This window comes from Phodopus roborovskii, unplaced genomic scaffold (assembly GCF_943737965.1).
Source record: "Phodopus roborovskii unplaced genomic scaffold, PHOROB, whole genome shotgun sequence".
NCBI lineage: Eukaryota > Metazoa > Chordata > Mammalia > Rodentia > Cricetidae > Phodopus > Phodopus roborovskii.
The window spans coordinates 1,963,059-1,987,654 of record NW_026126651.1 but is presented as its reverse complement, the minus strand read 5'-3'; the positions used below and the strand labels follow the sequence as shown (position 1 = coordinate 1,987,654).

The window sequence follows — 24,596 nt, the reverse complement described above, 5'->3', positions numbered from 1 at the left end:
CCTGACCTACATAACAAGTTCCAGGCCTGTTGGCACTATACAGTGAGACCCTGTCTCAAAAAAAAAAAAAAAAAAAAAAAAAATTCCCAGTACTTGGGAGGCAGAGGCAGGCAGATCTCTGAGTTTGGGGCCAGCTTGGCCAACACATGGAGTTTAGGACATCCAGAGCTACACAGGGAAACCCTGACTTCAGAGCGGTCATGTCCTCTGCATGTCCTGGACAGAATTTATTGCTCCTTGGCCTCCTCTGCGCACTTTTGGATTTGGACCTCACAAGGTCTGAGAGTTACAGAGTGTTGCATTCTAGGACCATCTGCCAAGATAGTGACTAAGGAGCCTCGTTCAGCAAGAGCAGAGCCCACAGAAAGCCAGGGAGGTTTCCAAGCTAACCCTGGAATTAAAGTGTCTTTCCCCGAGAGACAAAGGGAAGCGAGGGTGGCTGGGGTGGTGGCCCAATCCTCAAATGCCCCAAGATCTGAGTTCAGTCCCAAGCACTGTACCCTCCACACATGTGGAGCAGACCTGGATGCCCAGTACTGGGGAGGCAGAGGCAGGAAGGTCAGTGGTTCAAGGTCATTCTGGACTACTACATATCAAATAATTTCAGAGTAGCCTGGGATACACAAGCTGGTTTGTTTGTTTGTTTGTTTGTTTTGTTTAATAATGTATGTATTTATTTTGTATTTTGTTGTGTAGATTTGGAGCCTGTCCTGGAACCAGCTCTTTTAGATCAAGCTGGTCTCAAACTCACAGAGATCCTCCTGCCTCCTCTGCCTCCCTAGTGCTGGAAATAAAGGCGTGAGCCACCACCGCCTGGCTCATTTTGTATTTTTCAAGACAGGGTTTCTCTGTGTAGCTCTGGCTGTACTGTAACTTCCTCTGTAGCCCAGGCTGGCCTCAAACTCACAGAATCCACCTGCCTCTGCGTCTTGAGTGCTGGGATTAAAGGTGTGTGCCACCAATGCTCAGCTCCCACCAGCTATTCTTAAAGGGGACGAGAAAGACGGGGCTGGCATGAGGTCTCGGTGGTGAAATGCTTGTTGCCAATTCTGGTGACCTGAGAACAGAACCAGCAGTTGTCTTCTGGCCTCTACACATGTGCCAAGGCAGGCAAGCCTCCCCCATAATTAAACATAATAAAGAAGGGGAGGAGAGAGCGAGACAGACTGGAGAGCTGTGGTCAGTGGGGTAGGCTGCACAGGCAAATCTAGGGACCAGGGTTGGCCAGCTGCATGCTGAATTGGTATTTGAAACAGGTCAGCCACGAAGAAGGGTGTTTCAGAATATTTAACTATGTAAAGGTGTGTTGCATTTGTTTTTGCTGCATTTGTTTAACTATGTAAAGATGTGTTACATTTATTTCAGGCACCCAATTGATCTAATAAAAGCTGAAAAGACAAGAGTTCCACAGGAAAGGGATAGGCAGGGCCAGCAGGCAGAGAGAATAAGTAGGAGGAGGAATATAAGCTTGAGAAAAACAAAAAAAGAAAGAGAGGAAGGCATCGCCCAGCCAGACACTGGAGTAGCAGGAAAGAAAGTAGGACGCACAGAATGAAAGAAAGGTAAAATGTCCCATGGCAAACCGTGGATGAAGAGAAACAGGTTAAATTAAGTTATAAGAGCTGGTGGGAAGCCAGGTGGCTGCGCACACCTTTAATCCCAGCACTTGGGAGGCAGAGGCAGGCAGATCTCTGAGTTTAAGACCAGCCTGGTCTACAGAACAAGTGCCAGGACAGCCTCCAAAGCTACACAGCGAGACCCTGTCTCAATAGCTCAGGCTTATTACTAACTAGCTTTTCTTTTTTTCCTTTTTTCTTTTTAAGACAGGGTTTATGGCTGTCCTGGAACTTACTGTATACACCGTGCTGGTCTCGAACTCAGAGATCTGCCTACCTCTGCCTCCCAAGTGCTGTGACTAAAGGTGTGTGCCACCATCGCCCAGCTTAGCTCTTACATTTTAAGTTAGCCAATATCCCTTATTTATGCTCTGCCACATGGCAGCACCTTTATTAGCATGGCACATTCATCTCTAGTCCCCCTGCATCTGGCTGGTGACTCCTGACTCTACCTTTCTCCTTCCCAGCATCATTAGTTTGGTTGTCACACCTATTCTTTCTGCCTGGTACTGGCCAATCAGCGTTTTATTAAACCAGTTCTGAGTGACAAATCTTTACAGTGTATAAGAGATTGTTCCACAGCATCGGGTGCCATATGCAAACGGACATTTTCTGTCCCGACCACCCAGTCCTGAATAACCAACCACAAACCTGAATATGAATTACACATTGCCGTCAGAGAGAGGCTTCACCCAGCAACTAATGGAAACAGATGCAGAGACTCACGGCCAAGCATTAGGTCAAGCTTCCTGCAGAAGAAGAGGAGGAAGGAGTGTTGGATGCCAGGGGGGAGTCAAGGACATTATAAGAAAAGCCACAGAAGCAGCTACCCTGGCTCATAGAGGCTCACAGAGACTGCACCCGGCCCTGATTTTGTATTATACGTCTGAAGGATGAGTCAGATGACACTGAGGTCGGATTAGGTCCCACTGAAGATGCAATCTCCAGTGAAGAGGCATTTCCAGATGGCATGGGTTTTCCCTGATACCAGGGGTGAGACCCAGGCTCACAGCACTGCCGTGCCGGGCCCTGGACGTCCCTAAGAATGATGCCCCTCCACCCCCGTGGAGGAGGGAGGAGAAGTTAAGGACCAAATGAAGTCAGTTCCTCAGGCTGCAGTGATCTCTAATCAAGGCTGATAAACTAGAACCGGCTACAAACAGGTCATGGAAAGGGGCTGGGGGGGGCCTGTTTGGGAAGAGCAGACACGGTGCCCATCAGCTATCCCCTCGTGCCCTGGGGCTGAGAGGAAGTGCTGGGCCAGGAAGAGAGGGGATCTGGGGATCCAGACCAGCCGGTCCATTGCTCACCTGGCAAGCACCATGTAAACTGGGCATGGTGGTTGTGGCTTTAGTTCTCGGCTAAGGTCATCTGGAGATATAGAACCTCACTGAGACAATGTCTCCATCAGATCTGCCTGTGAGGGACTCTGTGCCGACATCTCCTTGAGTTTTGATGGATGGATGTAGGAGACCCAGCCCAGTGTGGGCAGAGCCACCCCTGGGCAGGCTGAGCGAGTCTTGGAGAGCAAGCCAGTAAGCAGCTGTCCTTGGTTTCTACATCAGCTCCTGCCTCCAAGCTCCTGCTTGAGTTCCTGTCCTCACTTCCCATCGTGAAGGGATGTGAAAGATGAAATCAACCCTTTCCTCCCCGAGTTGCTTTTGTTTGTAGCACCTATCACAGCAATAGAAAACAAATTGGTATTCTCTATAATACCAGCACTCAGGAGGTAAAGGTTCAGGGTTAGCCTGGGCCACATGGGAGCCTTTCTCAAAACAAGAAAAAAAAAAAAAAAAGTAACAAGAGAGAAAAGACAAATTGTCTCTAGTGGAGATGCCACTGCCAACCACACCACCCTGAGGCTGAGGGTGAGTTGGAAGAAAAGGGTCCTCTTACGCTTGCAGGCGCCAAAGTGTCCTCAGCAAGGGTCTGCCAGCTGCAGCAATGACGTGAGGCTCTTTACAAGGGGCTGGAAGGACCCCTCAAGCTGCTTGCGCCCCTGACGCGACAGCAGCCACCCTTGGGTCACTGTAGGGAGTGAGGAGGCTCTGCTCACTCGATGACCTCGGGCACCCTAGGAAGAAGTGGCCAACGGATGGAAGAGGAGGACCCATACAGGTCACAACATGCCACCCCAGGGACAGCAACGGCAGGCTGTGAAGTCACCAAGACAGAAGGCAGTGGCAGAGTTTAGGAGGTGAGGCCACAGCAGAAAAGCAGAGGCCCTACCTGCAGGGGTGATCTAACACCCCAAACCTTTGAAAGGGCTTCAAAGCGTTCTTTTATCTGTTTGTATTTTGAAGACACAGTTTCTGTGTAATCTCGCCCGGCTAGGTCCTGACTCTTCCACCGCTATCAAAGGAACGTATCTAAGTCTCTGTCCCTCTAAAGAACTCAAGATTCAATTCTGCTCCTCAGAGAGGCTGCACGGCAAGATGCCCACATCCTCTCCGTCTCCAGTCCCTCCAGAAGTCCTCCGGCCTCTCCTCGCCCCTCCTTAAAAACCCTTCTCCAAGCCCGTCATTGGGGGTGCACGCCTTTAACCCCAGCACTTGGGAGGCCTCTGCCCCCTAAACACTGGGGTTCACCCGGCTCCACCTAGTGTCTTAACCATAGCCAGGCTTCTGAAACTACGTTTTTATGTTTTTTTTAAGAGACATCCCCTTCTTCCCCCTCTCTCTCTTAGTAAGAGAGAGAGAGGGAATCATAGAGTGTTTCCTGAAGGGCACTGTGTAGGATGGCAGCTGACGACTGTAAGATTGCACAAGGGAGCGGAGACCGCTTTTCACTGTGAACAAAGGTTCTGGGCTTATTTGCAAGATTTTCTGAAAGTTTTGGGTTTTCATGTGAGGAAAGAAAATGCCAAAGCTTGCTGGTGACCCCTTGCATAGCTGATTGCTGCTTTAGTAGTCTCTCTACATAGAAAGGTATTGTCCCCATTGTCACAGCAGTACAGCTGTTAGCTGCACGCGACTCTTGACTCGCTGATGTCTGGAGACTGTAGACATTGGAGTGAGGGGCAGCTTAGCCTTCCCATGGACATTTCCCTGTCAATCTCCTTCCTCCCTCCCTTCCTTCCCTCCCTCCTCCCTCCCTTCCCTCCTCCCTTCCTTCTTTCCTTCCTCCCTTCCTTCTTTCCTTCCTCCCTTCCTCCCTCCCTCCCTCTCTTCCTCCCTGCTTTTGACTGGGTCCTTTCTAGCCAGTCTGACTTCAAACTCACTATGTAGTTGAGGGTGACCTTGAACTCCTGCCTCCACTTCCAGACGACCCGGATTACGATCATGCTTCCCCGAGCCAGCCTGGTTTATACCATGCTGGAAGTAAAGTCCAGGAAATTTTGCATGCTAGGCAAGAACTCCACTCAGCGAACCAAAGCCCCAGAACTTATGTGATTTTGGTTGTTGCTGTTGACTTCTTTTTAACTTAAGAAAAAAATCTGACACAAGGCCTCAGTATTGTTTGTGGTTCACTCTTGGCTTTTTGGGCTTTTTAAGGGGCCAACCACCCAGCTCCCAAGTAAATCACACACGGAGGCTTATTCTTAGTTATGAGTGCCCAGCCTTAGCTTGGCTTGTTCCTAGCCAGCATTTCTTATCTTAAATTATCCCCTCCACCTTTGCCCTCTGGGCTTTTATCTTCCTTACTTCTGTATATTTTACTTTCTTTCTTACTTGGTGGCTGGGTGGCTGGGTGGCTGGGGGGGTGGCTGGGTGGCAGGGTGGGGGGGTGGGGGGATGGCTGGGTGGCTGGGTGGCTGGGTGGGGGGATGGCTGGGTGGGGGGATGGCTGGGTGGGGGGATGGCTGGGTGGGGGATGGCTGGGTGGGGGGATGGCTGGGTGGCTGGGTGGCTGGGTGGGGGGATGGCTGGGTGGGGGGATGGCTGGGTGACTGGGTGGCTGGGTGGGGGGATGGCTGGGTGACTGGGTAGCTGGGTGGGGGGATGGCTGGGTGGCTGGATGGCTGGGTGGGGGGATGGCTGGGTGGCTGGGTGGGGGGATGGCTGGGTGGCTGGGTGGAGGGGGTGGCTGAGAGGGGGGTGGCTGGGTGGCTGGGTGGCAGGGTGGGGGGGTGGCTGGGTGGGGGGTAGCTGGGTGGCTGGGTGGGGAGATGGCTGTCCATCTCTTTGTTTCTACTCCTAAGTGTACTGTCTGCCTGGCAGCCACCCCCCTCATCCTTGCTCCTGCCTCACCATTGGCCATTTAGCTCTTTATTAGGACCACCAGGTGTTTTAGACAGGCACAGTAACACAGCTCCACAGAGCAAACAAATGCAGCCTGAACAAAAGTCACACACCTGAAATAATATTCCCCAACATCTCAGCACCTAAGTCTGGGTGGCCTGGAACCCTCTATGTAGATGAGGCTGGTCTTGAACTCACAGAGGTTTGCCTACCTCTATCTCCTGAGTACTGGGAATAAAGGTGTGCGCCACCGCCACCCGGCTCTGGCTGACCTTCTATTCTCCCTTAACAAGAACGTGTTTTAGATTTATTCATTTTAGTTATACCTGCATGTATGTATATGCACCACATTCCAGCCTGGTGTTTAGGGAGATCAGAAGTTGTCAGATTTCTCTGGAACTGGAGTTACAGGCAGCTGTGATCTGCCACGTGGGTGCTGGGAATCAAACTCAGGTCTTCCGTAAGAGCAGGGAGGTGCTTTTAACTGTGAGCCAGCTCTCCAGCTCCACACTTTGGGTTCTGCATCTGAGTTTCAGGGGCTTGGGCTGGAGTCCTGCCCTGCCACACCTGCCCTGCTGTCTAACTGGCCTGCTGACCTATCTGTTGACCCACCAGTCATGGCTCCTCGGCTTCCCCTCTCACCTGTATATATTCTAGGCTTTTTAGCCCCGGTTGGCTTTGAACTCCTGGCCTCCCCGACTCCCCTGGCTGAGGGCTGGGATTACAAGCATGGCTGCCACCGATCTCCGTTCTACTTTTCTGTCAACCTACCCATCTGCTAGTGTCCCTATTTCTGGGTGTCTGTGCATGTGTCCTGGCAAGATCTTGGGTGGGCAGCAGGGTGGGAGACAAAGCTTGAGAGAAGGTTCTAGCCACAGAAAGAGAGTGCAAGCAGGATTGGGTTCACATGGAAGAAATGGAGCAGGCTTACAGCTGGAAGAGGTCTGCAGCCAAGACTTGAGTGTTAGGCAAGCACTCAGTGACTGAGCCACACCCCCAGCCACAAGTCCTGGGGTGTCTTAAAGCAACAGGCAGTGTACAGGACTTTCCAGGGCTGTGGGTGTACTATGAAAACCCTCAGGATGAGTAAACATGGAAGCTGCTCTGGGAGGCAGGCCAAACTGACTATCATCCCACGAGGCTTCCAACCAAATACCACAGGACAGTCAAGAAAGGCTGGGCAGAGGCCCAGGGGCGTGCCTAGCAGCTAGGGGTGGAGTTGGTTGTCCTCAGAGTTCCACAGTTCTGTGTACAGACAGGATGTAAGAAAGAACCAGGGGCTCCAGGCAGAGCTCTGCAAGCTACAGGCAAACAGGGAAGCTTCTGTGAGCAACACAGGCCCAGGCTGAGGGGCGGCGGAGGAGGCCAAGGCCTGGGTTCCTAGGTTTGAAGGGCCATTACCCCTGGGTCTGAGGGAGGAGGCTGGGCCTGGACCCCAGGGTCTGAGGGAGGAGGCCTTGGGCCTGGACCCCAGGGTCTGAGGGAGGAGGCCTTGGGACTGGACCCTGGGTCTGAGGGAGGAGGCTGGGGTCTGGTTCCTGGGTCTGAGGGAGGAGGCCTTGGGCCTGGACCCTGGGTCTGAGGGAGGAGGCTGGGGTCTGGTTCCTGGGTCTGAGGGAGGAGGCTGGGCCTGGACCCCTGGGTCTGAGGGAGGAGGCTGGGCCTGGACCCCTGGGTCTGAGGGAGGAGGCTGGGCCTGGACCCCTGGATCTGAGGGAGGAGGCTGGGGTCTGGTTCCTGGGTCTGAGGGAGGAGGCTGGTCTGGACCCCTGGGTCTGAGGGAGGAGGCTGGGTCTGGACCCCTGGGTCTGAGGGAGGAGGCTGGGCCTGGACTCCTGGGTCTGAGGGAGGAGGCTGGGGCCTGGACTCCTGTAGGAGAGAGAATGGGCTGACTCTGAGGGAAGAGAGCTAGAACTTGGGCACTTGAGTCTGGGGAACAAGGCTGGGCCTAGATTTTTGGGTCTGAGGGAGGAATTCATGGAACTGGACTCCTGGGTCTGTGGTGGGGGTTGAGGTCTGAGCCTCTGGGAATAAGGGAGGAGGATAAGGTCTGGGGTCTTGGGTCTGAAGGAGGAGAAAAAATTAACAGAAGCCTGAGACAAATTTTGGTCTGTCTAGTTCTGTAATTAATTAACTACAGTGGATGAAATGAGGAGGTGAAAGTTCACACAGGACCAGGGCACCCCGGCCTTCTTGGACTGGGTCCCCATCCCACCACCCGGCATCCTGGGACCTTGTGAAGAACCAGCAGGGCAGGGGACGGAGGAGTCACGTGTCCTTCCTACTTCAGGTTGCCCAGTCAGGATGGGGATGCCCCAGCCCTGGGCCCTCAGCCTCTTGCTGGCCCTCCTGCCTCGGACCTGGGGTGCAGGTAAGGGGCCTCTTGGATCTAGACTAAGCAGAGGGGACAGGAAGAAGAGCCAGAGGGTGGAAAAGAGACCGTAAGCCAGGGGTGGTGGCGGCTCACGCCTTTAACCCTCGGGAGGCAGAGGCAGACAGATCTCTGTGAGTTCGAGCCCAGCCTGGTCTGCAGAGTGAGTTCCAGGGGCTACACAGAGAAACCCTGTGTCAGAGAAACAAAGGGGGGTGGTGGGAACGGAACGACTCCACGATGTCCCTGGGAATATCCCCGTGGACAGCTTTCCTCAGCTTTTGAGTCAAATACCCTGGTCAGCCTCAGGGTACCTGCCCCTCCCTTGCAGGGTCTCACTGGCCCTCAGAAGGTTCCACTGTGCACCGCGGGGCGCAGTCCATGTCTCACTGACTCTCCCGTTTCCTCGGCACAGAGACCCGTCCCCCGCTGCTCTACCACCTCACAGCTGTGTCCAACCCAGCCAGCGGCCTTCCCTCCTTCTGGGCCACAGGCTGGCTGGGTCCTCAGCAGTACCTGAGCTACAACAGCCTGCGGCAGGAGGCTGAACCCTGCGGGGCCTGGATGTGGGAGAACCAAGTGTCGTGGTACTGGGAGAAGGAGACTGTGGACCTGAAAAGCAAACAAGAGCTCTTCTTGAAGGCCCTAGAAGCCTTGGAAGCCCATATTAGTGGGCAGGAAGGTGGGGTGCAGTAGCCTGGGCCTGAGGAAGGAAAGTGGGGTCTGGCCTTCTGGGTTGAGGAAGGAGGCTGGAGCCCTAGGTCTGAATGAGGGTGAGGTCCAAACCCCTAGGAACAAGGGTGAAGGCTGGGTCTGGACCCCTGCGTCTGAGGGAGGAGGCTGGGGCCTGAGCCCCGGGTCTGAGGGAGGAGGCTGGGGCCTGAGCCCCGGGTCTGAGGGAGGAGGCTGGGGCCTGAGCCCCGGGTCTGAGGGAGGAGGCTGGGGCCTGAGCCTCGGGTCTGAGGGAGGAGGCGACAGCAAGGCTGCCCTTGTCCTCAGTCCGCTCACCTGTGTGTTGGCATCTAGGTAACTTCATACTGCAGGGCCTGCTGGGCTGTGAACTGGCCCCCGACAATTCCTCATTGCCCACCGCTACGTTCGCCCTCAATGGCGAGAACTTTATGGAATTCAACCCGAGCATTGGCAACTGGAGTGGGGAGTGGCCTGAGACAGAGATCGTTGGTAATCTGTGGATGAAGCAGCCTGAGGTAGCCAGGATGGAGAGTGAGTTCCTGCTGACTTCCTGTCCTGAGCGGCTGCTAAGTCACCTGGAGAGGGGTCTCCAGTACCTGGAGTGGAAGGGTGAGCCCATCTCCAGCCCCTCCTCTAGATATCTTAGCCATGCTCAAGACCCTCCCAGCATTCCCCTCAGGACATTCCCGCACATTCCGGTGGACCTGTCTAAGCCGAGGTCTCCCGTAACCCAGCCTACTCACTATGCAGCGGTGGCTGATCTTGAATTCATGATCCTCCTGCCTCCTTCCAAGTGCTGGGTTGACAGAAGCGGGTTGCCATACCCAGCTAATTGTAGGCCTGGCTGGCCTTGAACTCACAATGATGTGCCAGCCTCTGCCTCCTGAATGCTAGGACTCAATGAGTGTGCCATGGTGCCCGGCTGTTTTCTTTCCTTCCTCCTTCCCTCTCTCTCTCTCCCTCCCTTCCTTCCTTTCTGTTGTTATTTAGATACAGTCTCATGATCTAGACCAGGTAAGCTTGAATTCATCTTTGATATCAGTCTCCCAAGTGCTAGGATTTTCCCATATCTTTTTCTTCTTGTTAACTTCTGAGAGTTCTCTGAACATTGTGGACCCAGCCCGTCGTCATCAGGTAACTGTTTCAAGCACACTTTCTCTGCCATTTTTCTTTTATTCTTTTAAAGAGCTCTTCAAAAAAGTGGAGCTTTTTCTTTTTTCTTTTTTAAAGGGTTATCTATTTGTGTGCATGAGTACTTTGTCTGCATGTAGGCCTGCGTACCAGAAGAGGGTGTCAGATCCCTTTGTGGATGGTTGTGAGCTGCCATGTGGTGCTGGGAATGGAATCCAGGTTCTCTGGAAGAGCTGCTGGTGTTCTTAACCCTGAGCCATCTCTCCAGCCCCTGAGAAGTAGAACTTTCTCGTCCATCACTTCTCTCTCTTGAGCACTGTGCTTTTCCCAACCCCAGATGACCCAGGTCTTCCAATGTATTTGGAGGAGGTTGGCAGCTTTGTGCACTACAAACAGGTCCCTTCTCTCTTCCTTTCCTTTCTAACAAATTGGATGTAAAGGAGTTTTGTCATTTTTCCACCAAAGTTTTACCCTGTCTGGATTTGCGTGTGTGTGCTCAGGTGCATGGAGGCCTCCTTTTATTTTAGAGCTGGACACGGCTCAGTAATTAAGAGCACACAGTGACCTTGCAGAGGACCCGAGCTTAGTTCCCAGAACCCACATCAGGCAGCTCACAGCTGTCTATCACTCTATCTGATAGATACCCCCAGCCGGCCTCCATGGCCACCTGCACTGATATACACACATACATGTGCACATAAGAAAAATAAAATGCTTTAAGTTTTCATGTGTGTACTTGTATGTCTGTGGGCACGTGAGCGCAGCTGCTCATCCAGGCCAGATGAGGCATTCTATACTCTGGAGCTGGACTTACACATGCCCAGTGTGGGTGCTGGGAAATGAACTCAGGTCCTCTGGAAGAGCAGCAAGCGCTCTTAGCCCTGGAGCCTCTCTTGTGTTTTGCTCTCCCTCTCACTTCACTGACTGACTCTCTTTGGGATTGAACTCAGACCCTTGCTCTTGCTAGGCAAGGGCTCTGCCAGAGCCCTGCCTGTCTTCCATCTTTTAGTTTTGTTTTGCTTTTCTCCAGGCAGGGTCTCTCGATGTAGTCCTGGCCTCCCTGGAACTCTCTCTGTAGACCAGGCTGGCCTCAAACTCACAGACATCCACCTACCTCTGCCTCCTAAGTGCTGGGATTAAAGGTGTGCCCACCACCGCCCAGCTATCTTTTAAGTTTATAAAACGCTCCTTAGACTTACATTTACCTATTACTTATTTTGTCTGTGTGTGTGACTGTGTATGTGTGTGCTGTGTGCACATGTATAGGGGGTGTGTACCTGTCCACATGCACAGAAACCAGAGAAGGACAATAGGTGTCCTCCTCTGTCACGCGCCATCTTATTTTTTGACATAGATACTAACATTGATCCTGGAGCTACAGTGGCACCAGCAAGCCTCTTTTCCCGCTTCTGCCCTCAGGGCCAGGGGTATGTTGAAGTCTTTACAGAGTGCTAAGGATTTGAACTCAGGTCCTCATACCTGGGCGGCAAGCACTTTTATCTGCTGAGCCATCTCCCAGCTTGAAGGGTAGGGCTGGGTAGTAGTCCATTGTGGGGCCTGGTCCTGCTTTGGCTGTTTAGGTTGTTTTTGTACTTTGGCTGTTTGGACAGATACTGCAGTGTAGAATAGGGACCAGCATTTCCATGGGATCTAGATTGCAGCTTCGGGATAAGTGCCCAGTAAGACAGCTGGGTCCATTTTAGAAAAAAAGAACAACTATTTTTATTTTGTGTGTGGGTGTTTTGCCTACATGTATGTCTGTGTACAATACACATGCAGTGCTCACATAGGCCAGAAGAGGGGGTAACATCCCTGGAACTGGAGTTAGAAATGGTTATGAGTTACCCACCAAGGGGTGGGTGCTGGGAATTGAACCCGGATCCCCTGGAAGAGCAGCCACTATTGGTGCCTGCTGAGTCATCTCTTTAGCCCCTGGACTCATTTGTTCAGAAAATTCTAGGTGGCTTAGTGTGGTGGTACCTCGCCCCAGAGGCAGGCCTGGTGGCTCTCCCAGCCAGCCTCGACTAAGTAAAAAAGAAATATCATTTAGCTGAATGCTGAGCTGTTTACAAGCCCCTTGACAAGGGTTCCAGTTTCTGGCTACACTTGATACTTTCTATCTATATGTGATTTTTGTTTTTCATAACAGTCTTCTGTTATTAGGTATAAGGTTGTGTTACTGTTCCCTTCCTTCCATACTGACAAGCCAGGGGCTCTACCGCAGAGCCATCCTCACTGGGGGAATCTAGACTCTACTACTGAGCATACCTCTGGCCCTCATCTTAAAAATATTTCTGAGGTTATGTGTATTTGTGTGTGTGTGTGTGTGTGTGTGTGTGTGTGTGTGTGTGTGTGTATGCACACACATCCCATTGCGTAAGTCAGAGAACTTTGTAAGTTGGATCTCTCCTCCTGCCATGCAGGTCTTGGGTCTAGAACTCAGGTCTTCAGGCTTGGCGGCAAGTGCCCTTACCCACCGAGTCACTTACCAGCTCATCATTACTAATTTATATGTGTGTGCACTCACGTTGTGCATTTGACCACAGATGCCAGAGAGGAGATTGATCTGAATTACGGCAGGTTTCGAGTTACTCACTGTCTGTGCTGGGAACTGAACTCAGTTCTGTAGATAGAGCAGCAAATGCTCTTAGCTGCTAAGCCATCCCTCAAACTCCCTCTGTTGACTTTTTATCTTGAGATGGGGTCACACTAGGTTTCCCAGATTAGCTTTGAACTCATTCTGTGGCGTAAACCCTGAGCCTGCGATCCCTCTGCTTCGGCGCACAGGCTTTGGACATGAAGCTTAGTGTCTATAGTGGTTAAGGTGCTTCCTTTTTTTCTGTTAAGCAAAAGCCAAGGCTGGGCTGAGGGCAGGGGCTGAACCATCAGGGTCAGCACTGGAAAACCGGAGAACCACGGGTGTCCCTCAGCACCGCCCACAGGAAGCCATCCTCACTAGAAAACAATAGCAACCACTGGGCAGGGCATGGATGGAACTGCTGACCGAGGTCCGGTCTTCTGCCGCTGAGCCAATGGGGCCCCAGGTCTTCCCAGCTGCCAGGGAGGCCCCTCTTTCGGGGAAGCTGCCTGGCTTCCTCTTCCTAAGAAATCATCAGCTTATTTTCTGCTGAGAACCTGCAGCTGAGGACCTAAACTGGTCCACCCCGGATGGAGGAACCGCCTCTGCCCAGCACAGCCCCGCGGGGTCCTCAGATCCCCATGGTCTTGTACTTCGTTTAGGGTTTATTGCTGTTGATTCAGGTCTTGTGTAGCCCAGGCTGGCCTCAAACTTCTTATGTAGCCAAAGATGACCTTGAACTTCTGGTCCCCTGACCTCTACCCCTTGGAGGGCTGAGATCACAGGTGCGTCCCACAGGTGACTGAACCCAGGGCTGTATGAATGTCAGATAAGCACTCTGCCAAGCGAGCCACATCCCAGCCGCAACTGATTTATTTATTCTTCACGCGTTTCTTTTCTTTTCTTTTCTTTTCTTTTTTTGAGGCAGCGTTTCTCTATGTAGCCTTGGCTATCCTGGTACTTGCTATGTAGATCAGGCTGGTCTGGTACCCACAGAGATCCACTTGTGACAGTGTCCAGCTCATTTGGAACTCATGGCTTTCCTGTTTTAGCTCCTGCAGCATTACTGGTGTGGCGTGCACTGTCACACTCCCCTAGGACAGTCGCATCATCAGTGTGCTCCCAGGCCATAGCACTAGAGGATGTGCAGATAGGGCCGGGGCTCAATTAGGTCAGTGCTTGCCTAACATGCTTGAAGCGCTGGGCTCCATCCCCAGCACTCCATAAACTAGGCATGGTGGCCCGTGTGCCCACCTCTCTTAGCACTTAGGAAGTGGAGGAAGGAAGATCAAGAATTCAAAGTCATCCTTCCTTGTCTGTATAGCAAGTTCAAGGCCGGTCTGGGCTACAGTGAAACTCAGTTTCAAAAGAAACAAACGTGCCTGGGGAGATGCTTGGTTTGGTGAGCATGGCTGGGTTCGGCGGAGCACCCTTGCAGGGGCTGGGTTTACTGCTGAATGTCTGTACCTGCTGTATCGTGGAATAAATAAGGATGGGGAAACAGGCTGATGGATGTTTATTCAGGGAGAAACACTGCTGAGATCATAGAGCCTCACTGGCAGCCAAAGGGGGACCCCAGGTTTAGTGTGTGTGTGTGTGTGTGTGTGTGTGTGAGAGAGAGAGAGAGAGAGAGAGAGAGAGAGAGAGAGAGAGAGGGAGGGAGGGAGAGAGGGAGGGAGGGAGGGAGAGGGAAGGAGGTGGCTAGGTGGTGATGAAGAGCACTGGCTATTCTTTCAGCAGGCCTGGCTTTGATTCCCGGCACCCACATGGTGGCTCACAGCCATCTGTCACTCCAGTTCCAGGGGATCCGGTGTCTGATGCCTTCATGAGCACTGCATGCATGTGCTGCACAGAGACACATGCCAAAAACCACTCTTACACATAGAGCGAAACAGAAATGGAAAAAGGCCGAGAGCAGTAGAGGCAGACACTGCTATGGGCCTCTGGCCTTGACACACGCGCACGCACACACACACTCACACACACCACACACTCCACACACACACACACTCACACACACACTCACACACCCCACACTCACACACACACACTCACACACACACTCACCACACACACACCACACACACTCACACACACACTCACACACACACTCACACACACACACTCTCTCACACACACACACTCACCACACACTCACCACACACTCCACACACACACTCACACACACCCCACACTCACACACACTCACACACACACCCCACACTCACACACACACTCACCACACACTCACACTCTCACACACCCCACACTCACACACACACACTCACACACACACCCCACACTCACACACACACTCACCACACACTCACACTCACACACACTCACACTCACACACACTCACACACACACTCACACACACACTCACACACACTCACACACACCCCACACTCACACTCACACACACTCACACACACACCCCACACTCACACACTCACACACTCCACACACACACACTCACACACACACTCACACACACACACACTCACACACTCACACTCTCACACACCCCACACTCACACTCACACACACACTCACACACACTCACACACACACACCCCACACTCCACACACACACACACTCACACACCCCACACTCACACACACACACTCACACACACTCACACACTCACACACCCCACACACTCACACACACTGACACACACTCACACACACCCCACACTCACACACTCACACACACCACACACACACCAGCGCAGGGGTGTTTTGGCGGGGTCAGCAGGGGACCTTCTAAGGTGGCAGGGTCGGGTGTCTGTCACTCTGGGAAACCCACTGGGTCAGCACAGTGCTGACATGGGGAAGGGGGTGTCTGTCCATCCCCAGCTTCACACTGAGCCTTAGACAGGGTCCCAGCCTAACAGCTGGCCCATCCCGTGTGTCCCCACAGAGCCACCCTCCATGCGCCTGAAGGCCCGCCCTAGCAACTCCGGCTCCTCCATACTCTCCTGCGCTGCTTTCTCCTTCTACCCACCTGAGCTGAAGCTACGGTTCCTGCGGAGTGGGCTGGCCGCAGGCCCTGGGAACTGCAGCGTGGGCCCCAACGGGGATGGCTCTTTCCACGCCTTGTCACTGCTGGAGGTCAAAACAGGGGACGAGCGCCATTACCAGTGCCAGGTGGAACACACGGGGTTGCTGCAGCCTCTCACTGTGGGCCTAGGTGAGGCGGTCCCTCCAGCCTCCCGCTTCTCCTGGCACTGCCTCTATTAACCCTGTGGCCGGTCCTGCTGAATCCGACCATCTTCTGTCTTGCTGTTGCTGGTCTTCATAGCTCCTGACCACACACTGTGCCACTGAGAGGCCTTGCTGCCGCGTGCGGCTGGCCCCCGTCTGCTTTGGTACCTCTCTCCTTCTCAGTTGGCTTTGTCCGTGCAGTATGGCTATTGTTCTTTAAAAAATATTATAGCTGGGCGGTGGTGGTCGCATGCCCATGTAATTCCGGCATATGCATATATATTTAATTTCCCTACATTCTTTACATGGGAGGGGGGAGGAGAGGGGTGCTTGTGCCGTGGCAACCTTGTGGAGATTATAGGACAACTTGTGGGAATTAGTTTTCTCCTGCCACCATGTCAAGCATGGGGATCAAGCTGCGGTCATCAGGCTCTATGGCAAAGGCTAATGCCTTGGCTCACTGAGCATCTTGCCAGCCTAGATTTCTATTTTAGAGGGTCAGGGTCAGGTCTCCTGGCACTGGATATGGTACTGGGCACTGAACTCTGATCCTCTGGAAGAGCAGCCAGCTGGGCCACTTCTCCAGCCCTTGTCTGCACACCCCACCTTCACTGGGGGGGTGGGGACTCCTTGGCTACTTTCTTCCCTGTCCTCATAACGCTTTCTGGCTGCAGATGCACCAGCCAAATCGTCTGTGCCTGTGGTCGGGATCATTCTGGGTTTCTTGGTGGTCATAGTGGCTGCTGCAGGGGGTGTGCTGCTGTGGAACAGGATGCACAGCGGGCTGCCAGGTGTGTGCAGGGGGGAGGCAGGGCGGGGGGCAGTGGAGGGGAAGCAGGGACCCAGAGAGGAAAAGGGGAGGGAGGGTCAGACAGGCCCTGACCACCTGGGAGAAAGAGCTGGGGTCAGGGACCAGAGTGGCCCTCATGGTGTGTGGGGCGGTGAGACCTTGGTTACAGATGCTGACCTCTGTTCCTCTCTCTTAGCCCCATGGCTTTCCCTCAGCGGCGATGACTCAGGTGACCTGCTGCCCGGGGGTAACTTGCCCCCTGAGGCTGACCCTCAGAGTGCAAATGCCCTTCCAGCCATTTCCTGATGCCAACTCAGGCCGCTGGTGCTGTGTGACCCCTGAACTCCTGGCATCTCTGAGCCTCCTGAGGGAGCCCTGGGCTGGATGACTCCCCTGTGGACCCCTCCTTTTGTGGCCTGCCTCAGTTTTCCTCCTAATGTACATGGCTCTTTTACGTCTCCACATAAATTTGAGCCCAAGTTTGTGTGTGCGCTGTTGTTGTCAAGCTTCGGGATACCTGAACGAGTCTGGGAAAGAGCCCAGAATCCTCCGGGTTGCTGTGGTAGCGACTGCCCATTTATACACCGAGATGTGTATTTTTAGTCAAAATGTATGAGATGCATACCTACACTGTGCCAGGCAATTCAAGGAATTCAGCTCTACCTGCTCCTGCCTCCCAAGTGTTGGAATTAAAGGCATAAGCCACCAAGCCCTCCCTCCTCCTTTTCTTAAACCAATCTGAGAAATAGAAAAGTAATTTAAAAAAAAAATACATTTCCCCTAATTCTCTGGGGCCAGAGCCTCTGGAGGTGGCAGTGAAGGTTGCCCATAAGCCTGCTGGGAGTCGTAGTTCGAAACTGCCTTCTCGCCTACTACGCCTTCCAGGCTCGCGCTCGGCCTTGTGGACGTGGCGAAGGGCTCCGGGCACACTCTTGGAGCTCATTGGCTCCGCCCCTGCGGCCCTCCTGCGCCGCTATTGGTCAGAGGGCGGGGACCTCTGGGCTGCCAGGGGCGGAGCTTGGCTGGCGCCGCGCCAGGTTGGGCATCTTTGCGCGAAAACGAGTTCATCGTGGGGCGCGACCCCAGGCCTGGTAATGGGAGTAAGGGTGGGGAGCTAGGCCGGGAGGGGGTTTCGGGTGAGGGTGGGGGTCAAGGCTGGCGGCCACACAGAGGACCCTGCATGATGCTTTCAGCCTTCACCATCCCTGATCTTTGCATGGAGCGTGCCACGTCTCCAACCGAAATACCCCTTTTCTCCTCTGAGGCTCGGGTTATACCCCATAGTTGGTTTTACCCTCAAACTCTCTATTCTTTTTGGCGATTTTTCTTCATGCCCAAACTTTGTAGCCTGCTTATATCCATGCCTTAGGCAACCCCCTAACTTTGAAGTTCTCTCCACATTCTTTCTGGTTCGAACTTTTCCCCATGTGGTCCTCTGATCCCTGCTCCTCACTTCTCCCCAAGGACCGATGATGTGGCGATGGTCGCTTCTGTTGCTTCTCTTGCTGCTGAGGTGGTGGGCCCTAGGGAAGCCATCCCCTGACGCCGGACCTCATGGCCAGGGTAGGGTGCATCAGGGAGCTCCCCTGAGCGAGGCCCCCCACGATGACGCCCACGGGAATTTCCAGTACGACCACGAGGCGTTCCTGGGACGAGACGTGGCCAAGGAATTTGACCAACTCAGCCCAGAGGAAAGCCAGGCCCGACTCGGGTAGGATGTGTGAGCTGGGCAGAGGTGGGGAGGGGGTTTGAACTCACTGAAAAGGTCAGAGGCAGGGGACGGGACAGAACTGTGATACTCACCTCCTGGGAAAAGGCAGAGTTAAACCCGAGGCTGTGGGGACCTGTGCCACCAACACCCCTCTGTCCCAGTCCACTCTGTGTCTGCCTGGACTTTCCTGCTCTGTCTTAGCTTCTAAACCGCTCACCAACTCTTAACAGAGACTAAGAAATAAAAATGAGAAAGAGCCCAAGCTCAGAATTCAGGTTTAACTGGGAGGGATGGAGTCCGTCACTCCAGCTGGAGGAGATCGCCGTATTTCTGTGTGGAGGACACAGTTAGCTTGGCCCTGGAGACAGGAAGGCCACTCCGTGCATGCGTGTTTAAAATTACCGTCATTTTTATTACTTTGAGATAGAAACTCACTGTGTAGCACTGCCTGGCCTGGGACTCATATGCAGACTGGTCTAGAATGCACATCCGCCTGCTTCTGCGCCCTGAGTGCTGGGGTTAAAGGTGTGTGCCACCACGCCCGGCTATCCGGTTGTCACTTTAAACTGGGCAAGCAGGGCTGAGCTGGAGAGGAAGGACCCAAAATTGATCTGCCCATTCAGAAAGTGGGCAGAGCTTGAGTCCACAGGCATGCTGACCCTGACAGAGGGGCAGGCCCTGTGGAGTGTCAAGGTTAATAGAGACTAGGGTGAAGTTAAGGCTCACTGTTCCCTCTTCAACTCAATCCACCTAGGGTTGAGGTCTGTGCAGAGCTTTGGGGCGGGGCTAGGGGAGAGGTGTGGCCTTGGTTTGAGCCACACCTGTAGAGGAAGGGCTAGGCGAAGAGGGCCGGCGTTTGGATGGGCTGGGTGCTGAGATTAAATGTGTGTCTCAGTTCATCTGGTCGCCTTTCCAGTTGTGCATGGCAGCGTCTCTGAGAAACGGAGTCAGGGCTGCCAAAGACCTGGGGTGGGTATCAGTGACAATGCTCCTGCAGGTCCTGGCTGGAGCAGTCTTAATCCCAGCACTCGGGAGGCAGAGGCAGGCGGATCTCTGTGAGTTCAGGACCAGCCTGGCTACAGAGCCAGTTCCAGGACAGCCAGAGCTACACAGAGAAACCCTGTCTTGAGAAACAAAAAACAAACAAAATTTCTTTTTCTTTTGTTGTTGTTGGTTTTTGTTTTTGTTTTTTTTCCTGGCTGTCCTGGAGACTAGGCTGGCCTCCAACTCACAGATTCTCCTGCTGGAATTAAAGGCGTGCATTACCACACCCCACCCTTTTTATTTATTTTAAAAAGGATTTATTTATATTAGTGTATGACTGTGGGTATTTTTCCTGCGTGTACGTGTACCATGCACGTTGCTGGTGCTCACAGAGGCCAGAAGAGGGTGACGGAAGTGGAAGTTACAGATGCTTGTGACCTGCCCCGTGAGGTCCATGGGACTCGAACCCCAGGCCTACGAGAGCAGCCAGAGCTCTTAACAACCGAACCATTACGCAAGTCCCCATTTTTTGTCGTGTGTAGGTACAAGCATGTCTCTGCACGAAAGGAAGGGGCCTGGGAGGATCAAGACTGAGATTGACTGCGTCTCTGCTCTACGGTTGAGGCTTCTTTGGGCAGGGCCGGGGGATGACCTTTGTCCCCTTGCAGGCGGATTGTGGACCGCATGGATCTCGCTGGAGACAGCGACGGCTGGGTGTCCTTAGCCGAGCTCCGCGCGTGGATCGCTCACACGCAGCAGCGGCACATCCGTGACTCGGTGAGCGCTGCCTGGTTCACCTACGACATGGACCGCGACGGGCGCGTGGCTTGGGAGGAGTTGCGCAACGCCACGTATGGCCACTATGAGCCGGGTATGCCCACCTCACCTTTGCCCTTTGACCTCTCTTTTAGAACTTTATCACTGATACATCTCCTCCCTTTCTGATCTCACTTGCTCTTCCTTCTGAGAGCCATTCTATGTGGCAAGCTGCCTGGATGCTTCACACCCCTCATCCGGACACTTACGTCTGTGCGCTCTTGTCCAGATCCCATCTCTGTTTCTTTTTGAGACAGTCTCTCTCTGCAGCTCTGGTGTCTTAGGGTCGGGGCACTATTGGTCGGGTCATGACCAGAAGCAAGTTGGAGAGGAACATCCATAGTCGATCACGGAAGGAAATCAGGGGAGGAACTCAAGTAGGGCAGGAGCCTGGAGGCAGAAGCTGATGCAGAGGGTACTGCTTCCTGGCTTGTCCCTGTGGCTTGTTCAGTCCACTTTTTTCTTTCCTTCTTTCTTTTTTGTTTTATTTTCCCAGACAGGCCTCACCTCTGTAACCATGCATCTCACCCACCTCTGTCCTTCCCAGGGGAGGAATTTCATGATGTGGAGGATGCTGAGACCTACAAGAAGATGCTGGCTCGGGATGAGCGGCGATTCCGGGTGGCCGACCAGGATGGGGACTCCATGGCTACCCGGGAAGAGCTGACAGCCTACCTGCATCCCGAGGAGTTCCCTCACATGCGGGACATCGTGGTTGCTGTGAGAAAGATTGCACAAAGCCTGCTTCCAGAACCTGTCCTGGGTCCCCATATCTTCCCCAGGGATCCCAGGCCCCCTACATAGATGTGGGGACAGCAGCTTCGCCCCTGTCCACCCCATATCTGGTGCCTAGTATCTCCTGTTAGACCTCCTTGTATGCTTATTGCTTATTGGGTGTCCAGTCTTGGCCTGTGCCCAGACAGCCACATCTTCAGAAGAGCCTCAAGTGAACCCCAATTGTGTCTGCACCCCAGGAAAACAGTTTATTCGACATGCACTTATAACACCCTGTAATGTAAATATATCTCAGATACCAGGGGTAGAACAGGAAAGAACGTTTTGTGCGCAGGTGCTGTGTAGGCTCGAAGACTTGGAGTTACATACAGATGGTTCTAAGCTGCCCACTGTGATGCTGGCAACGGAACCCAGGTCCTCTGTAGGACAGCCAGTGCTTGTTTTGTTTTTTGAGACAGGGTTTCTCTGCGTTGCCCTGGATAGCCTGGAACTCACTTTGTTGACTAGGCTGGCCTCGATGAACTCAGAGATGCACCTGTGCTGGGATTAAAGGCGTGTGACACCACACCTGGCTGGGCCTGGGTTTATAAGTGTGTACCATCACACTTATTTGGATTTTGAGTAATCCAGCTCAGGCCTTCAATTTTGTATGGCATTGCAGTTTCCTAATTACACTCTTTCTGGACCCTGAAGTTGTTTGTAGTGCAGTTGCTAGAACCCAGGGTCGTGAATATGCTAATCAAACCCTGTACTTCTGAGCCACGTGCCCAGGCCTTCCCTGGGGGATTCTGGGTAGGGGCTTTACTGCTGAGCCACACCCTCATCTTCTACGGAATGAGTTTAAATGTATAGTGGGGAACAGGCCTGGTGGTGGCAGCGCACACCTTTAATCCCCGGACCTGGGAGGCAGAGGGAGGCGACCTCTGAGTTCGAGGCCAGCCTGGTCTACAAAGCTACACAGAGAAGTCCTGTTTTAAAAGAACAAAAAACAAACAAAAAAAAAAAAAAAAAAAAAAAAAAATGGGGAACAGAAACCAGAAACCATTGTTTTGTTTTGTTTTTTGTTTTTTCCAGGCAAGGTTTCTCCGTATAACAGTTCTTGGAACTCACTCTGTAGACCAGGCTGCCTCTGCCTCCCGAGTGCCAGGCCCAGAAATGATTTTTTAAATTAGGACAGATAACATGGAGAGTAGGCGTGATGACTATATGTGTCAAAAAATGATCATGGAGAAGATGGTGTAAAGGCTAAGAGCCCTTGCTCTTCTTGTAGAAGACCGGTGTTTGTTCCTAGCACCATTCTCTGTAACTCCAGCTCTGCACGGTGCGATGACCTTTTGGCCGTCGGGGCCATTGCATGTACATGGAATACCCATACATATGAAAATTTTAAAACTGAGTCAGGAATGGTGGCGCATGTCTTTAACTCCAACGCTCAGGAGGCGGGGTTCAAAGCCAGCCTGGTCTACAAAGTGAGTTTGGCCAGCCAGAGCTACACAGTGAGAGAACCTGTCTCATAAAACAAGACAAACAAAGCTGGGCGGGGTTGGACACAAAGGTTTCCTGGCTGCCTTCCTCTGGACACGGTGCATCCCTTTCACCTCCCAATGTCCCAGCTCTCCTGCTCCCTGCGGAGATGATTGCTCAGATGCAGGCACACTGACCCTTCATCCCAATGCCGTTCCCTAGGAAACCCTGGAGGACCTTGACAAGAACAAAGATGGCTATGTCCAGGTGGAGGAGTACATCGGTAAGCAAGGCCTGTTCCCACCCGGCGCCTGTCGCCTCCTGGCGCCAAGGAGAACCGTGGTCCAGGTGATACTCTGCTTGTCTCCAACCCATTAAGTGCAGAGCCTAATTCATGCCTGGCCCAGGGAGCATTCAGTGGGCTCCCGTGCAGAGAGCCTCAGTGACTAAGGCTCTTTTGGGGACAACCAGGGCTTTCCACAAAGTGGTGGCTCAGGGCCTTTGATGTGTTGAGACAAGGTTTGTCTGTGTAAAAAACACACCGCGTCTCCGGTTGTCCTGTTCGGGGCTCTTTGAAGTGTTTCAACCTGCACACTACCCTGTCCCCATGGCAGCCATGCCCTAGGCCTCAACCTGCATTCCTCCAACAGTGTTACCGAGGTAAACTTCGGTTTGTTGGCTTTCTTTATTTTCTTCCAGGGGTTGGTGGTGATGGTTCTTGTTGCTTTATTTAGTCTCTCTCTTCCTCTCTCCTTCCCTCTCACCCTCTGTCTCTCCCTCTCTTCCTCTCTCTCTCCTCTCTCTCTCTCTCTTTCTCCCTCTCTCTCTCCCTCTCTCTCTCCCTCTCTCTCTCTCCTCTCTCTCTCTCCCTCTCTCTCTCTCCCTCTCTCCCTCTCCTCCTCTGCCCCCATCCCTCCCCCCCGTCTATCTCTCTATCCATCTGTTTTGAGATAGGGTCCTCTGTAACTCAGGCTGGCCTTGAACTTGCGGTGAAGCGAAGACTCCTGTCCCTGTACCTCCGCCGCCTTCACAGGAGGACAGGCGAGCACAGCCATGTCCTGTGTGTGCAGTTCTGGGGCCAGAACCAAGGGTGCTGTGCTTGCTAAACAGGCACTCTGTCACCTGAGCCATGTCTTCAGCCCTCATGCACGGAGGGTTTGAGTTTGAAAGGTTTGCATATGAAATGCTTTAAGCAACCAATATGCAAGAAGACATTTTTTACTTAAACATTATGTACTTATCACATTTGTAAGGAGTGGATGCTTTATTTTTCCTGTTTTTCTTTCTAAATCTTTTCAGATAACCTGTTTTATCTCCCAAACAAATCTGACAGGTAGAAGATGTAGGATTAGGGGTCTGTGGCCTGTGGGTGTGGGTGTGGGGGGGTAGAGGAAAGGCATCAAGGGAGATGGCTCTTGGGATGCAGGATGAAGGGCTCCCAGTCTCCAGGACTGCCCCGACCTCATCTGCCCTACTCTATACCCATCCTGGCAGCCGACCTGTACTCTGAGGAGCCCGGCGAGGAGGAGCCTGCCTGGGTACAGACCGAGCGGCAGCAGTTCCGGGACTTCCGGGATCTGAACAAGGACGGACGGTTGGATAGCAGTGAAGTGGGTTACTGGGTGCTGCCCCCATCCCAGGACCAGCCCCTGGTGGAGGCCAACCACCTACTGCACGAAAGTGACACAGACAAGGTGAGCTCGGGCCACCGCAGGAACGCAGGCGGGTCCTGAAACGGGAAAATCCAGAGAGACCCGGAGGGGGTTAAAGAGGGACCCGAGGGAGGGGAGGGAGGCAGAGCAGAGCAGAGCGGGCCCTGGGGTGTTGTCCTGTGCGGACCCAGCCTCCTGCTGAACCCTTTGCCCTCAGGATGGCCGCCTGAGCAAAGCTGAGATCCTAAGCAACTGGAACATGTTTGTGGGCAGCCAGGCCACCAATTACGGTGAAGATCTGACAAGGCACCATGATGAACTGTGACCTGTGACCCCATGACTCCATGGGGGCACCTGAGGAGCCACTGCAGACAGCCCCTCCCCCCAGGGCACAGACTCAGCTGTGGTGACCCTGGGTCTTGGGCTCTCAGGGGACCCACTCAGTCACCTTCTCCCCTGAGGCCCCTGCCGCCCACCCTGGGCCTCCAACCTGCCCAGGATTCTCAAGCACACACGTGGCACCCATTGTTACCATCCTCCGGCACAGGCCCGGCCCACATCCTGGCTCAACCCCAATCCGAGCCTCCATCACACAGGCTGTGTGTACTGCCCACTGCCTGGGAACAATAAAAGCCATTGCTGGGGTCCTCGGGTGTGGCTGTCT

General features: G+C 53.3%; 2 protein-coding genes across 2 annotated transcripts; both read left to right on the top strand.

The window, feature by feature from the left end:
• The first annotated feature begins 7,063 nt into the window (after nucleotides 1-7,063).
• On the top strand, nucleotides 7,064-17,050 carry Fcgrt (Fc gamma receptor and transporter). The gene is made up of 7 exons (XM_051174133.1): nucleotides 7,064-7,181; nucleotides 8,088-8,168; nucleotides 8,584-8,850; nucleotides 9,195-9,470; nucleotides 15,497-15,766; nucleotides 16,455-16,571; nucleotides 16,767-17,050. The coding sequence occupies exons 2-7, from the start codon at nucleotides 8,102-8,104 to the stop codon at nucleotides 16,874-16,876; spliced, it is 1,107 nt and encodes a 368-aa protein (XP_051030090.1). The 5' UTR covers nucleotides 7,064-7,181; nucleotides 8,088-8,101; the 3' UTR covers nucleotides 16,877-17,050.
• A 400-nt stretch (nucleotides 17,051-17,450) lies between these two features.
• On the top strand, nucleotides 17,451-24,299 carry Rcn3 (reticulocalbin 3). Its single transcript, XM_051174134.1, has 7 exons — nucleotides 17,451-17,661; nucleotides 18,035-18,281; nucleotides 19,934-20,136; nucleotides 20,629-20,801; nucleotides 22,503-22,563; nucleotides 23,775-23,974; nucleotides 24,150-24,299. The coding sequence occupies exons 2-7, from the start codon at nucleotides 18,040-18,042 to the stop codon at nucleotides 24,255-24,257; spliced, it is 987 nt and encodes a 328-aa protein (XP_051030091.1). The 5' UTR covers nucleotides 17,451-17,661; nucleotides 18,035-18,039; the 3' UTR covers nucleotides 24,258-24,299.
• The last annotated feature ends 297 nt before the right edge of the window (nucleotides 24,300-24,596 follow it).